Source organism: Numenius arquata, chromosome 5 (genome assembly GCF_964106895.1).
Source record: "Numenius arquata chromosome 5, bNumArq3.hap1.1, whole genome shotgun sequence".
Classification (NCBI taxonomy): domain Eukaryota; kingdom Metazoa; phylum Chordata; class Aves; order Charadriiformes; family Scolopacidae; genus Numenius; species Numenius arquata.
In genome coordinates, this window is record NC_133580.1 from 69,332,895 (window position 1) to 69,349,786 (window position 16,892).

The 16,892-nt window shown below is 43.5% G+C and overlaps 1 protein-coding gene across 1 annotated transcript in view; it reads left to right on the forward strand.

Moving 5' to 3' along the window:
• TBC1D1 (TBC1 domain family member 1) overlaps positions 1–16,892 on the forward strand; it is a 93,922-nt gene that overhangs the window by 39,131 nt on the left and 37,899 nt on the right. The window contains exons 3-7 of the mRNA XM_074147324.1: positions 6,898–7,431; positions 9,361–9,450; positions 13,491–13,595; positions 14,385–14,517; positions 16,046–16,137. Coding sequence (XP_074003425.1) covers positions 6,898–7,431; positions 9,361–9,450; positions 13,491–13,595; positions 14,385–14,517; positions 16,046–16,137 — 954 coding nt within the window. The remainder of the gene's footprint in view (positions 1–6,897; positions 7,432–9,360; positions 9,451–13,490; positions 13,596–14,384; positions 14,518–16,045; positions 16,138–16,892) is intronic.

Consider the following 16,892-nt stretch of genomic DNA (forward strand, 5'->3'; position numbering starts at 1 on the left):
CAGGCGATGGGACAAGAGGAAACGGCCTCAAGCTGCACTAGGAGAGGTTCAGATTGGATATTAGGAAAAAAATTTACACTGAAAGGGTTATTGAGTGTTGGACCAGGCTGCCCAGGGCAGTGGTGGAGTCCCCATCCCTGGAGGGATTTAAAAGCCGGGCAGACGTGGTGCTGAGGGACATGGGTTAGTGATGGGTTTTGTCAGTGTTGGGTTGATGGTTGGACTCCGTGATCTGAGAGGTCCCTTCCACCCCAGGCTAATTCTGATTCTACACTTAGGGAGCTGGTGTTAAGAATGGCTCTCCCTGTGGTGAGATCGTTATGCACAGAATAGCAAAGCAAACTTGACAGGAGCTGGCAAAAATTGGTTATTATCCAGGGACAGGAGGAACTATAAACGTTCTGCCTCCGTCTGAATTGAATTATGGCTTGAAATTTGTTTTGTGGGAAGAGTAAAAGTCAACAAATAGCAACGGAAGAAAGCGAATAGTGAAAGTACTTGAAAGAATTTGTTGATTAGGAGTCGAGGGGTGAAAATTTGAAAAACGAGAATTGAAGTTAACGACTGGCCAAAGTCAGCGAGGTGTAGGAGGTGGTAGGGCAGTCTCCAAGCAAGGTAATTGAAGAAAAAAACCCTGTGAAGACACGTCAGAAAAGACCTGATTATAAAAGGTCTTTCACCAAAATGGGAATTAACTCGGAAAGTTTGTTACTGTCTTCTACTTTCTATTTTCTTACTGCCCAGCTGTTTTGCAGAAGTGTGCTGAAAACAACTGCTTTTTAGTACATATCAAACTACTGAAATCAAAGATTTGATACAGTCTTTTAAAAACGCAAATAACTACTTTGCTGCATCATCTTTTTGTATATGTTTTATATGTCTCAGAAATTATTTTCCTTTCTTCTGTTCTACTGCTTTGACAGAGTATTCGATGTTTACAAATACCTTCTGGGTGACAAAAATATTGCTGTCTGCCCTGATACAACTAGATGGTTTCTCTCAAGGTATTTACCCGTGGATGCTGTTTTTACCATAGTGGCGCTCTCTAGTAAAATAGAGATGGAAAGATATTAACAGCAAACAGTGTGTTAGGCTTCTTGACGTAGTTTATTGAGCCTGCCATGGTCAGAAAAAAAGGGAAGTAAAACCACTTAGAAGTGATTGAGGTGTCCTCTCGCACTCGGGTGGGCAGGCAAAATTCATTCGAAACACCTCCTTGTTTCGAGAGCTTTATGGAAGATTTTTAAGGCTCTGTTCCAGCTGGGGTGGTGTGAGACCTTCGGAGGTTCAACTCAGGATCTTACTCTGATGGATTTCGGTCTCCAAGAGTTTATGGAATCTGTGTCAGACCAGTTCCTGACCACACAGCTTTGTCTTACATTAAACAGAGCCACCGAATCCCTTGAGATAGTTAAACCTGTGCTTGAGCCGTTCGTTAACCCGAAGCCTTAGGAAGGGACAGGTAGGTGTAAGCTGGTAGGTTCATACCGTGAGTATAAACACTGTGTAGCATCTAAAATCATAAATAATCCCAATTTATTTTGTTTTTCCCCCTAGTTGTGGCCAGTTGATATGTTAACAGTTCCTCTTCTGTGGCACGCTTTGCTTTCCTTCCTACTGTGTATTAAAGAAACTGGGAATCTTTTTTTAGGCTGGTCTTGTTTAGCAAAAGGCAGCTGTTGAATTCAGCTGTTACTCAGCTTTTTTTCATTAAAATAATTTCTCACTCTTTTTCAAATCCACTGACAGGCTAAAGACATCGACATCTTATCGCATCCTTGTATGTAAGCTCCCAGGGTGACTTCTGGTTGCACGGGGGAAAAATACAACTGCAGTTTCTGTGATGGGAATGAACCCTTTTGCGTTCTTCCAATGCAGCAAAACTCTGCCTGCTTAGAAAATTAATTGCCTTCTCTCGTGATTGGGTGGGTGGTGTAGAAGCTGTGGCTGTTTGTAGCATAACAGACTAACGTGCATTGGGAAGTTGTAGGTGTTGGGTTGTGTTTTGCTTGATTCCCCAAGAGTCAATTCCCAAGAATACTCAGCATTTCCATTCCCGGCCTTGTCCCTGCAAAATAAACGTTCTCAACATAGCAGAAATAACATGGTATACTTCAAAAATAAATAAATGAAAAAATATCAACAGTCCAGTGTTAGTTTTAGTGGCTATAGATACATCTGCTTTTCCTGTATCTAATTCAGATGCTCTAAATGCAAAAACTTTTCCTAATACACTCCAGTGGTGTCTTCTGTTCACCATCCTGTTTGGCCCAGGATGAGTGATGAGAAGGAAATGGTCTGGGTTTAGTAAAGTCTCATGGTTGCTTACACTGTTGTTGTATATTTAATTTTGTGATTTTAGGGAAATAATTTTAGGTGATCTGCAGTTGTTTTTCTGATTACAGAAATAATCCTTATCCACTAATTACATATTTATACTGAGAAGCAAGGCAGAAAACGCTTAAGAATGGAAGCATGCTAGAAAAGAGAATTTCTGTGGCAGGAAGAAATCACGCCTGTGTGCAACAGTCCTCCCAAAGATGCTACAAAGTCCTCCCAAAAAGTCCTCCTCCCTACAAAGTCCTCCCAAAGGGCTACAAAGATGCTGAGGGGCCTGGAGCATCTCTCTGCTGAGGAAAGGCTGAGGGACTTGGGTCTTTTTAGTCTGGAGAAGAGAAGACTGAGGGGGGATCTGATCCACACCTATAAATACTCCAAGGGTGGGTGTCAGGAGGATGGGGCCAGTCTTTTTTCAGTGGTGCCCAGTGACAGGACAAGAGGGAATGGGCACAAACTTGAACATAAGAAGTTCCACCTAAACATGAGGAGGAACTTCTTTGCTGTGAGGGTGGCAGAGCCCTGGAAGAGGCTGCCCAGAGAGGTGATGGAGTCTCCTTCTCTGGAGACATTCAAAACCCGCCTGGACACGTTCCTGTGGGACCTGCTGTGGGTGCCCCTGCTGTGGCAGGGGGTTGGAGGAGATGATCTCCAGAGGTCCCTTCCAACCCCGCATCACTCTGTCGTTCACTCTGTGATCCCCCACTGCCTTAGCAAGTTAGATGAGTAGAAACAATTACCTATAGGTTCCTATAGGAGGTGTTGGTTACCCTTACAATAAAAAAGACCTTTTTTTTAATGTTCCGAAAGAACCCCACAAGCTTTAAAAACACCTCCAAGCAACATCAGCTTAATTCAGCGGCAACTTGATCCGTGCTGCTTTTTGATACAAATTGAAGAGCCATCAAACCTGATCCATTTTACATCTTAATTAATTGCTGGAGGTTCACAGGAGATGTGGTTGCTGTTTGCCCAGTGGCATGTTGCTGAATGGGAAAAATTCCAGCTGGGGTTAAGAAACATGTGCCAGGATAGAGCCTACATTGTTTATGTTAATAATTTGAAATAATTATAGTATATTTATATATTTATTTACATTTCACAGATTATTTTTTTTCCTTTCTCTTTTTTTTTTTTTTTTTTTAACTGATGTTTACTTGCTCTTCATGTACTCAGCATCCAGGTCTGTTTTCTGAGGGACCCAGGCTCAGAGGTCACACAGGACCGTGTGGATTCTTCATCTCTAGATATTTGCATAAAAGGCCTGGAATGATACAGGAAAAGAGCACAAATCTTGATCAGGCCAAGACCAGTTCCAGGCAAATATGTATTTTGGGGTTTTTTTTCCCCATTCGTCATGGCATCTTATCTTTACTAATGAGAAGAGATTAACGTTTAACATACGTGAGGGTCAGAGGAAGCTGAGGCGGAGATTTGCTGCCTCTGCTAGAGCAACACTGCACCAGTTGCTTAATCAGGAGTAATAAAATGATATTAAGAGGCTGTGAATTTTTTGAGGTGAATAAGCAGGAACAGAGGAGTCAGTGTTTTTCACTAAGTGTGGCAGGGAAGCCAGCTCTTACTTATAAATGATGTAATTCAAGCCTTAGCCGGTGTGAAAATACATAAATAAATAATCCCCGGGGCTTTCATCAACGGGCCCATGAGGTCTCCTCAAACGTGAAGTTTATTACCGATTGCAAAAGTCATTCTGTGAGTGTAATGTCTTTAACTCCTGCTGTACCTAAAGTCCGGCCACTGCTGAAGAGCAATTTTGTCGATTTCCGTGGTGTTTTATGACAAAAAATATCGAAGAACTCAAATTCAGTAACCTGTGATTGATGCCAAATGTGGTGTCTGGGCTTTAGGTGGGCACTGCAGGTCTCTGCGTTATAAAATTGCCTGTGGCTGCTGAGTCCACAGACTCCAACGAGAGTAAAATGTGTTTATTAGAAAACGCTGAAAAAGTTGCAGTTTGAAATACGGGTGTTTCCCTGTCATCACACAGAATCACAGAATGATACGGAGTTGGAAGGGACCTCTGGAGATCATCTCCTCCAAGCCCCTGCCAGAGCAGGGTCACCCACAGCAGGTCCCACAGGAACGTGTCCAGGCCGGTTTGGAATGTCTCCAGAGAAGGAGACTCCATCACCTCTCTGGGCAGCCTCTTCCAGGGCTCTGCCACCCTCACAGCAAAGAAGTTCTTCCTCATGTTGAGATGGAACTTCCCATGTTCAAGTTTGTGCCTGTTCCCTCTTGTCCTGTCCCTGGGCACCGCTGAAAAAAGACTGGCCCCATCCTCCTGACACCCACCCTTGAAGTATTTACAGGTGTGGATCAGATCCCCCCTCAGTCTTCTCTTCTCCAGACTAAACAGACCCAAGTCCCTCAGCCTTTCCTCAGCAGAGAGATGCTCCAGGCCCCTCATCATCTTTGTAGCCCTCTGCTGTCCCCTCTCCAGCAGTTCCCTGTCCTTCTGGAACTGGGGAGCCCAGAACTGGACCCAGTGCTCCAGATGGGGCCTCCCCAGGGCAGAGCAGAGGGGGAGGATGACCTCCCTCCACCTGCTGGTCACACTCTTCTTGATGCCTCCCAGGACGTCGTTGGCCTTCTTGGCCACAAGGGCACATCCTTGTGTGCGTTACGTGACTAAAAATTGCTTCTTTGAAGGACTGTTAGGTAAATAAACCTGAGGTGAACCTTGAGCTCACTGAGGAGCAAATGCGTATCATTTGAGGTCATAAAGATTCCTTTTACCTTTAAATTATTCTTGCATGTGATGAAAAAGTTAGGCAGGACGCTGCCCCAGTCCAAGGCTTTCCACCTGGGCCGTGACGATGCCGAGAACGGGCTCCTGAAGTCATGACCCTGATTTTTCTGCCCCATTGTCCGTGCCGGTGACTCACGCCTTGCGCCCAAGGCTGAAGTAATGCTTCCTGACTCATCTTAGTATTTATTTTGTAATCTGGTACTTATTATCTTAAATCCACTAGCTATACATGTGTGTGTATATCTATCTATCCATCCATATCTATAAATCTGTGTTCTCTTGTCTATAAATAGAATCCTACTGAGCACCTAGAATAGTGAAACAGTTTTCACTGTTCAGCCTTTTTTTTTCCTCCGAGACTTTTGCTCTTTCCTGCATTGGTTTACGTGTATTATTGCCTTATGGTTAGGCGTTAGATAACCATAGGAATGTCGGAAAAAGACAGAGGTCGTGTCTCCAAAGCATTTTTTAGGTTTAGGGTTGTCTTTTCTCGTAGGGGGAGATGGTTCTTCTGGGCTCCTGTTCGTCTCTGTTTGTTCCTTCTGTACTTTTAAGTGAGTAAGCTCCAACTGATCCTTGACAGAGGAAATTTATTTTGTCAGGAAACTGGCACGCTGAGCATGGATATTTTTTTTTTTTTCAAAGTAATTTGGGGGGAATTAAAAAGTTGGCAAAATTATCTGTTGTAATCCTGGTTGGTGGCCCCACATTTGTTGTTATGGCAGCAGCGATTGCTGTAGAAGAACGGCAATCTCCTCGGAAGTCAAAATAACCAGGCATTGGAACATCTTACCAGATAACTCCTGCAGGTTCCCACCTTGTAACCATAGCAGAAACCATGAACGTTTTCTGTTAATTAAAAAATATCAGATGGTATTTTGGGTTTTGTTTATAATTACAGCATGTGTGGGCTGTCACAGACTGCTCTGTCATACAGGTGCCCTGCAAGTGATGGTGTATGTGGAAGTAATGTTATTTCAGAGAATCCTAGAATCATGGAATGGTTTGGGTGGGAAGAGACCTTGAAGCCCATCCAGTGCCACCCCCTGCCCTGGGCAGGGACACCTCCCACCACACCAGGTTGCTCCAAGCCCCCTCCAGCCTGGCCTTGAACCCCTCCAGGGATGGGGCAGCCACAGCTTCTCTGGGCAACCTGGGCCAGGCTCTCACCACCCTCACAGCAAAGAAGTTCTTCCCCACATCTCAGCTCCATCTCCCCTCTGTCAGTGTCAAACCCTTCCCCCTCCTCCTGTGGCTCCCCTCCCTCATCCAGAGTCCCTCCCCAGCTTTCCTGGAGCCCCTTGAGGGACTGGAAGGGGCTCTAAGGAGGTCTCCCCGGAGCCTTCTCTTCTCCAGGCTGAACCCCCCAACTCTCTCAGCCTGTCCTCACAGCAGAGGGGCTCCAGCCCTCCCAGCATCTCCGTGGCCTCCTCTGGACCTGCTCCAACATGTCCGTGTCCTTCTGCTGTTGGTGGCCCCAGAGCTGGAGGCAGCACTGCAGGGGGGTCTCCCCAGAGCAGAGCAGAGGGGCAGAACCCCCCCTATCACCCTGCTGGCCACGCTGCTGGGGATGCAGCCCAGGATGCAGACACATTTGAGAGTGTCAAGTAGGATAGTAGAATAAAAAAAATGAATATCTAAAATAATGAATATGTTTCTTTAAAAAACACAGTAACTTACAGTTAAAAGAAACCCAAACCCAAACCACACTCATACACTGTGTCTTGTAACTTGTTTGTCACAAAACACTAGATGCTAATGTTGTGTATTTTTTTTCCCCTCTCCTGTAGGTGCCTGAGATTATAAGCTCAATTCGACAAGCTGGAAAAATTGCTCGTCAAGAAGAGTTTCAGAACAACCTCTCAGACGTTGAAGACCCTTTTGCCAAAAAGTTCGAGGTGCTGTTCTGCGGCCGGGTGACGGTGGCGCATAAAAACGCCCCCCCAGCACTCATCGATGAGTGCATTGAGAAGTTTAATCGCGCCAGTTGTACAAAGAAATCGGATTGCAACTCGTCGTCCCAACAACATGAAACTGCCAATAACTTCGGAGGCTTCTCTTTCAGCTCCAAGTTTCGGTCTGTCTTCCAGCCCTTGGTCAGCGAAGAAGAGGAGAAAAGGCCAATGAGGAAATCTTTTTCTCAGCCCGGGCTTCGTTCCTTTGCTTTTAAGAAGGATTTGCAGGAGGGAAGCCATAGGAGTAACAGCTTTGTCAGGTCTTTTGAAGAAGATGCAATTTCACTCAACCTCAAAAGTCAACTTCTCTATGGACACAGCGTTGTGCAGCCAACGGACATTGCAGAAAACCGGACGATGTTGTTTACGGTAAAACAAGATTTGCAGCTCTCGGTGGCTGTTCTCACATCTTGGAGTTTGGACTGGCAAACACCAAAGCACGTGTTTCTGAAAGATGGCAGTTACTACTAACTTAATTGCAATTACCAGAGCTTAATTTAAACTTGCCTGTTTTTCTAGAAAGCTTTACCAGTCAGTGTAAATTGTTTGATGTACTCAAATTAAGTTTACATTAGGTAGTTTCAAATGGCACTACCTGAGACATTGGGCTTCTAAAGACAGCTCTTAGAAAGCTGCAGCAAGGTAGTAGGTATTTATACAATTGCAAAGTGGTCCATAAAATTACACTAACTAGTAACAGCAGGAATAAATTTCCAGGTGGATGAGTTACCTGTAACTAGAGCAGAAGGACAGAACCATGACTGGGGGCCAGTATGCTTACTTGGATTTCCCACAGGACAGTGGCAGAGGGTGGTTGGTGTATGAGGTGTGACAAACATTCAGGTGAATTATCTGCTGACTCTCCTCACCTTCCTCAATTCATAGAATTGTCCAGGTTGGAAGGGACCTTTCAGATCATTGAGTCCAACCATCAACCCAACATTGACAAAACCCATCACTAACCCATTGTCCCTCAGCACCACGTCTGCCCGGCTTTTAAATCCCTCCAGGGATGGGGACTCCACCACTGCCCTGGGCAGCCTGATCTAAGGCTTAATAATCCTTTCCGTGTAGAAATTTTTCCTAATATCCAATCTAAACCTCCCCTGGTGCAACTTAAAGCTGTTTCCTCCTGTCCCATCGCCTGTTCCTTGGGAGAAGAGACCAACCACCCCCTGGCTACACCCTCCTTTCAGGGAGTTAGAGAGAGTGAGAAGGTCTCCCCAGCTGTCTGAACCTGGTGGTGGAGTCACCATCCCTGGAGGTATTTAAAAGCCGGGCAGACATGGTGCTGAGGGACATGGGTTAGTGATGGTTTTCATTCAGACAGTCCCATTTTTGGTATCTCTTCCTGAAGAACTGCTTTCCAAGCTAATTTCTTAGGATTTGGGGTGCTTTGGGGTTTTTTTTTATAATTATGATTATTTTTAGGCTTATCTCCTGACTGTTTTTTGTGGGGAGGAGAGAGGTGTACTGTTTGGGTTTTCTTCCCTGGTTCAGTTGGCTTCCGGTTGTCTCTGCTGCGCAGGGACCAAGTCATGAATGGATCCAGATTCCACCCATCTTCTCTAAAATCTGATGAGAGACATGTCCTTAGTAGACTTTCTGATGTGCTAGAAACTATGAAGAATTTAAGTTTTTAGCTGTTAAAATGTTGCAAAGACATTGCCAGAAGCTGAAAAATCGAAAACAATCGTTTCATCTTTAAAATGCCCTTTGCCCATCAAAAGTTAACACCAGCTTTTGGGTCAGGGCTGTACGGGTGACCTACAGATTAAATTAAATTAGAAAATGCACTCCAGTAAGTTAATTTTTATAGTTTGAGTTGAAATCTTTAAATTAATTGCTATGTGTGTCTTAAATAAATAAATAAATCCCTAAAATATAATGAGGTAGAATACAGGAAGAGGCACACGCTTGGGTTTAAATTTTAGGACAATTTAATTAAGTAGCTTTTGGGAGTGCGGTATGTGCCAAGCCTGCGGAAAATAAGGAAAGGGAGTGTGAGTGTGTTTTCTCAGTGCTAAGTCAGTTACTTGTGCTATAATATTACTCTCATCTAACTAAACATTGTTCTCAGTCTCTTGTCTCACCTGTGAAGCTAAATCTCAGTTCAGTAACGTGCTCCGAAGGCCAAATCAGAGTTGCTTCAGTATCCTCTCTTTCCCTGGTCATGATACACTAATTGATCTAAAAATATAGGTAGAAAAAAATGAGATTTATGTGCAGGAAACATTTTTATAACAAGACGAAAGTGTAATGTTCCTTGGTATCATCTTGCCATTTATCTCTTTTTAGATTGGCCAGTCTGAAGTTTACCTCATCAGTCCCGACACAAAAAAAGTAGCAATTGAAAAAAGCTTTAAAGAAATATCCTTTTGTTCTCAGGTAAGACTGCGGTGTATTCTTTCTCTCTTCTTTTTTATTTTGTTTAAATATTCTCCGCTTGTGAATGCTCAGGTGCTCCTCTCTCCCAGCACTTCAAATGGATTCTCACCCCGGCGGTTTTAGTAATTGCTATTGACGAGTTGCTAGTTAATCAGTAATTTTGTAAACACCTCATTCTTTTCTCATGCTCTGCATTGTAATTTCTGAGACAAAGACTCACTTCTGTGTGCGGTGGATGAATAATAAGAGAAGGAACATCCTGCTCAGCTCTGCTTTGGGATTTCAGCGGCTGTGATTCATAGTTGTGCGAATCTGGCATGCTCTGAGCCGTATTTTTCAAGAAGTGATAATGAAGTAAAGCACCAGTACAGGTTGGGGACTGACTGGGCCCAGTTCTGGGCTCCCCAGTTCCAGAAGGACAGGGAACTGCTGGAGAGGGGACAGCAAAGGGCCACAAAGATGGTGAGGGGCCTGGAGCATCTCTCTGTTGAGGAAAGGCTGAGGGACTTGGGTCTTTTTAGTCTGGAGAAGAGAAGACTGAGGGGGGATCTCATCAACGCCTATAAATACCCTATAAAAGGGTGGGTGTCAGGAGGATGGGGCCAGTCTTTTTTCAGTGGTGCCCAGGGACAGGACAAGAGGGAACGGGCACAAACTGGAACATGGGAAGTTCCATCTCACCATGAGGAGGAACTTCTTTGCTGTGAGGGTGGCAGAGCCCTGGAAGAGGCTGCCCAGAGAGGTGGTGGAGTCTCCTTCTCTGGGGACATCAGAACCCGCCTGGACACGTTCCTGTGGGACCTGCTCTGGGTGACCCTGCTGTGGCAGGGGGTTGGAGGAGATGATCTCCAGAGGTCCCTTCCAACCCCACATCATTCTGTGATTCTGTGAAAGCTCCTGTAGGCAGGACCCATACGTCCTTGGTGTGAGGGTGACTATTGTGCCCTGACGCTGCTGAGCTGCTGCTGTAGCTGAGAGTGAGTTACGCCCCTGTGAACCTGAGCAATGTCACTGCCACATCTTCATGTGTCCAAGCTGCAGCTCTTTGAAGACATCACCACTTGAAATAAGTCATTAGATAAATTGCACCTTCACATAACCCGTGCAAAATGCAGAGAGGTGTCTTCTTTTACACACACGCAACTTACACTCTTGTAAAAAAAGATTATTTTTGAATTATGTTTCAGATAACTCTTATGTGCTGTTTTTCTCCTTTCACAGAATCACAGAATGATGTGGGGTTGGAAGGGGCCTCTGTGCTCATTTCTGTGTTCAAGTTTGTGCCCGTTCCCTCTTGTCCTGTCACTTGGCACCACTGAGAAGCACCTGACCCCATCCTACTGCCACCTGCCCTTTAGCTATTGCTCAGCATTGATGAGGTCCCCCCTCAGACTGCTCTTTCCCAGGCTGAACAGCCCCAGGGCTCTCAGCTTTTCCTCAGCAGAGAGATGCTCCAGGCCCCTCAGCATCTTTGTAGCCCTTTGCTGTCCCCTCTCCAGCAGTTCCCTGTCCTTCTGGAACTGGGGAGCCCACAACTAGACCCAGTGCTCCAGATGGGGCCTCCCCAGGGCAGAGCAGAGGGGGAGGATGACCTCCCTCCACCTGCTGGTCACACTCTTTTTAAAATCACAGAATCATAGAATTGTCTAGGTTGGAAGGGACATTTAAGATCATCTAGTTCAACCAACAACCTAACTCTGATAAAAACCCATCACTAAACCATGTCACTAAGCACTATGTCTTGATGTCCCCCAGGATGCCATTGGCCTTCTTGGCCACAAGGGCACATTGCTGGCTCATGGGCATCCTGTTGTCCACCAGGACTCCCAGGTCTCTCTCTACAGAGCTGCTCTCCAGCAGGTCACTCCCAACCTGTACCGGTGGGGGGCGTTATTCCTCCCCAGGTGCAGCACCCTACACTTGCCCTCGTTGAATGTTTTGTTAATTAACCAGTGTCGTGCTGCAGGGGTTTGTCTTTCCCGAGCTGTTTGCTGTCCTGCGGGGCATTATGTGTATTTAGTTTGTCTCTGGACCAGATTTGATTCAGTTTAAGTGAACGGGGAAATTGAATTTCATTCATTAAACTGGGATAGAATCCTTAGAGAACGCTTAATTCCTTTAAAACCTGCTGTAGTTCATTTTAGTTTAAACCTCTGAGAAATTAAACTAAGCTGTAATTATATAAATAAACTTAAATATATTGAAGAATGGATGTTCCTGCTTGTTTAACCAAAAATTCAGCTTGAGTTTAAACCAGTGCAATGCTTGTTTGTACTGGGAGGCTTGGGGAGGAGTAAGACCTCGTATGCCGGGTATATAGAATTTTGCCACTCTTTCTTGCACTGGGGACTATCTTCACTTGACTGACTTGTGTAGTGGAGGTCGACTCGGTGCATCACAGGCTCTGGGCTTACTGATACTGTGCAAATGTTGGGCTTTTTTTTGTTGCTTCAATAGGTTTATTTACTCGTTTTTAAATATAGGGAATATGATTTGCTGTTATTTGCTTCTAGCTTTTTTTGGTAGTTTTTTTTCCCTAAATGACTTTGTTAATTTGATGAGGACAGCTTGTAATATTCGCAAAGGCGAATATAACTTTCAAAATATAATTTTCATAAGTGACTTTTTAATTTGATGAGGATCGCTTTCATCACTCAACGTACAGGTACCTATTCTGAACATTTCAGAGTAAACAGAAGTAGTTTGCATACAAGGTCTTTAATAATTAATCTTTTCTTGAAGGCACTAGAGTTAAATTTCAAGGGAGATCAGAATCAGTCCTTAATTTCCTGAATGCCTGATCCGTCAGGGCAGAAAGAATTCCGTGGTCCTGGGGCAGTATCTGAATTAGCCGATATGAAACAGCCAAGGGCCTTTTATTTCAAAGTTTTATTTCAAATGATAAGACGACATTGTTTGGATTGCTTAAGGGTGTCTGATGCTATAACGTGTTCTTCTAGGGACACTGGGCCATTCTGGTTTATAGAAATATTCACATTTTATGCTTTTTAAATGCTTTTTTTAATGTTTTCTTAATGATAAAAAAGAGAATATTCAGAGATTCTTGCTGTGTTAACAAGGAAAAGAAAAAAAAAAAACCACAAAAAAGTCCTGCTCGACATCTTCAGATTCTTTAATTTCACTGAAATTTCTGATTTACTGTGATTCATTATTATAATTTTTGATACAATTTATTGCCTCTCTTTACCTGACTTCAGTGGTGTTGTGCCAGGACAGCTGGAAGGTAGTAAAATGGTGCTGGGTGTAACTGAATTTTTATCAACAGGCTCTGCCTCTGTGCATGTAATTCATTATATGTTTGGGTTCGTTTCTTTTTACCAAGAATGATGCACTGGGATCACCTAAATCTACTCATCAGAAAGTCTTTTCAGAAAAGAAAATAATTGCCAGCAATTAAGAAACGTTCTTCTTAGCATTTTACCAGGATGTACTGTTCATCTGCTGCTGCAAGTAGATTGTGCCTGAATTTGCCTGCCTTTTAGGAGAAATAAATGCTTCCATGAGTGACCTTTAAGTAATATATTTAACTGTTTTCATTGTTTAACTAGCTGTAAATTTTTTTACATGGAAAAAGAATTGTTTATCCATTTTTCATTATTGCTTTTATTTGCTTTTACAAATATAAAGCAATTGTCGACTACTTAAGCAAAAGAGAAGCAGCTTTTTTTCCCCTGCTATTTCCAATATTGTGTAAAATATATTTTGAATCGTATTTCTTCATCCCTATGTTTTCCAGTGGATCCATTATTATTTGGTCATTAAAAGTATAATAAAAAAAACCAGAACAACAAACCCCAACAAACAACCTCTGGCTTAAGTGAAATTTAAAAGATTCATGAAGCAATAGGTTCTCTAACAAATAGAGTTTTAATGGCTGGATGACTTCAATGTAGTGGAACAGAGTTACGTGACTTATCTCTAATGCTCTTGGGCCTTTTGGGCTTTTGTTACCGGAAAAAATACAGGTATAAAACATTGAAAATAAATCTGGCTGCTTCACGGCTGTTGGTTTTGTGTAGGGAATCAGACACGTGGATCACTTTGGGTTCATCTGCAGAGAGTCTTCAGAAAACGGAGGCTTCCACTTCGTTTGCTACGTCTTTCAGTGCACAGATGAAGCGCTGGTAAGTGAAAGAAAAGAAAAGCCTAATAGAATATAAGTCAAAGTTTTCCATTGCTCCGTGCTTTGTATTTTGCTGAATGTCCTCAAATCCTGCTCCACTCAAGTTTTGAATGTCTCCAGAGAAGGAGACTCCACCACCTCTCTGGGCAGCCTCTTCCAGGGCTCTGCCACCCTCACAGCAAAGAAGTTCCTCCTCATGGTGAGATGGAACTTCCCGTGTTCCAGTTTGTGCCCGTTCCCTCTTGTCCTGTCCCTGGGCACCACTGAAAAAAGACTGGCCCCATCCTCCTGACACCCACCCTTGAAGTATTTATAGGTATTGATCAGATCCCCCCTCAGTCTTCTCTTCTCCAGACTAAAAAGACCCAAGTCCCTCAGCAGAGAGATGCTCCAGGCCCCTCCTCATCTTTGTGGTCCTCTGCTGTCCCCTCTCCAGCAGTTCCCTGTCCTTCTGGGACTGGGGAGCCCAGAACTGGACCCAGTGCTCCAGCTGGCGCCTCCCCAGGGCAGAGCAGAGGGGGAGGATGACCTCCCTCCACCTGCTGGCCACACTCTTCCTGATGCCCCCCAGGATGCCATTGGCCTTCTTGGCCACAAGGGCCCATTGCTGGCTCATGGTCATCCTGTTGTCCACCAGGACTCCCAGGTCTTTTTCCTCAGAGCTTTAATAATAAGTCCATTCCCAAAAAAGTGGCCAGATCATTCTAAAAGCCAGTTGTGTGTTCGTTAAGGAAAACAGAAGCTCAGTGGAGAAGTGGAATTCTGTTCTTTTGCCCTCTGTTCTTTTCAGGTGGATGAAATCATGATGACATTGAAACAGGCTTTCACTGTAGCCGCTGTGCAACAAACTTCCAAGGCCCAGCCTCAGCTCTGTGAAGGATGTCCTATGCAAAGCTTGCATAAACTCTGTGAAAAGATAGAAGGTGAGCTTTAAAGAACTTCCTGCTTGAATATTTTTTCTAACAATTTTATTTACATGTGAAACTCTAAGGGAATGAATACTTAAAAATTTGAGCTTGGGACTTGGGATGGAGGGTTGAAAGCCAGACTTTTTATTTAGAGGACTGCAATGTAAAATTATAGAATCATAGAATCATAGAATGGTTTGGGTTGGAAGGGAACTTAAAGATCATCCAGTGCCACCCCCTGCCCTGGGCAGGGACACCTCCCACCACACCAGGTTGCTCCGAGCCCCCTCCAACCTGGCCTTGAACCCCTCCAGGGATGGGGCAGCCACAGCTTCTCTGGGCCAGGGTCTCACCAGCCTGAGAGTGAAAAATTATTAGTTTTGAAAACTAATTAAGACTTTAAATACTACTGCATTGCCACTAGCTTGGCTCTATTAGCCCTATAAATGCAGAGGACTTTAGATAAGGAACTTCTCAAGAACATATGCTGCGATAGCTGTGACCTCCACTCCTACTGAATCCTGAGGTACCAGCGTGATACCAACAGTGAGCTTTGAATGCGCACGTTTGTGGTGTCAATCCATGCTCCTTCATGAAAATGCAGGAGTTAAAACTGCAGTTCTTGCCCAGAAAACAAGTTCAAGATGAGAAAAAAAAACCCTTTTTTGCATTTCAGCAAATTTCACAGTTAGGTTTTGTTCATTTAAGCAATGTCTGGGGTGAATAACGGGCAGCAGCAGCTTGTCAGGTCACGTGGCAGTAGCTTGTTGGACTAAAACCTGTCTAATACTAATTTGATGAAGCTGGAGAACTTCCAAAACTACTTTTCGCTCTATTTTGCTCTTCAGCTAACTGTGATTTTTGAGAAATTTCTTAAAGGCAAACGATTCTTAATGCCTTTAATCATGCCATCTGGTTAATCGTAGCGTCCGCTTCCGAAGGAGAAATGCCACGATCGGAAACCAAAGTACAAAATGCTGTTGATGGTTTGCTGTTTTTTGCCACAGCAAGCAGAGGAAAGGAGTTTAATCCAGGATGAGGGCAGAAAAAATAATCTGAATGAGAGGGTTGTCTGCTTTAGATTGTCCGTAAATGTTTTCAGCAACGGGCAAAGCAAGAACTTCAGTGACATGCGATAAATACACTCTTTTTTCAGAAGAGGCCAAGGCATAAAAATTGGAGAAAAGCAATGGAAATAATGTTTATGCCACAAGCAATACTGCATTTAACCCCAACAAAGCAAATCGGGGTTTATTTTATCTCGTGTGATGATGGAATCTTCAGCTGAGAGTATAATCCTGGGCTGTGCCCAGTAAATCTCCTTTTTGCAAAGTTCGTGCCCCTCGTTTTAAAGACGTCGAGTTCAGCAGTAGCTTTAAATTAACCTAGAAGTTCGTTCTAATGCCCTGTTATGAAATCAGTGCAAGGGGTCAGCTCGAATAACCGACGAGCTTTGCCTTAAATTGTGCACATTTTTATGGGACTGATGAATTCTGACAAATTTGATCCTGTGGTTTGTTCTTTTTTTTGTTCCTCTTGGTAGGGTTACACCCTTCTAAGACTAAAATAGAGCTACAGAAGCATCTGACAACACTAAATAACCAGGAGCAGGCCTCTGTTTTTGAGGAGGTTAAGGTAAGCTCTTTGTTTCCTGCAAGATTTTAAAGCAAAAAATGGTTTTTGCTCACATCTGTGTGAAGCACCAAAGTTATTTTCTTTTTTTGTTTTGTGAATTATTCATTATCTTTATTTAAGAGACTGTTAATCACCTTGTGCTTTAATTTCAATACTATTAGTTTTCTGGAGCTGTTAAAAACTTGTATTTTGATGAAAATGGTTTATTTTACTCATTTTTCTTCCCTTAATACGCCTTGTTTTCTGTGAAAATACTGACTTCTCATTGTGTAAAACTGCACGCTTTTTTTGTGGGTGAAGGCAGGAACTTGTACTGTGAGAACACTCAACTGTTATTTTGACCAAAACAAATTACTGTACCATTCCCAGATCAGAAAATTTCCTGCCTAAAACTTATCCTAGATCTTAATACTTGTCAAACTTAACTTAAACATTTAACTTTCTTTCTTCTGTCTGAAATCCCTTTTAGCAGAGAGAAAAGCACAGCTCACTTTAAGACAGATGGTGAATATTGTAGGAAATGTCACTGGGCTTGGCGTCCTCTTGAAGATTAGGAAATTTCAGACTTTGTTAAAAATAATGTTTCCTGCCTTTATTGAGTCATTTCGGTCTCTTTGTGTGCTTCCATGTGGCCCTTTATCATCCAGTACCAAATTTGGAAGTTATTCTGTGGGAGCGATTCCACGGGCTAAGTAATTTCTCAGTATAGAACAGCTGGCTGGCACTGTTGGATTTTAGTGTTCTGCATCCATTTT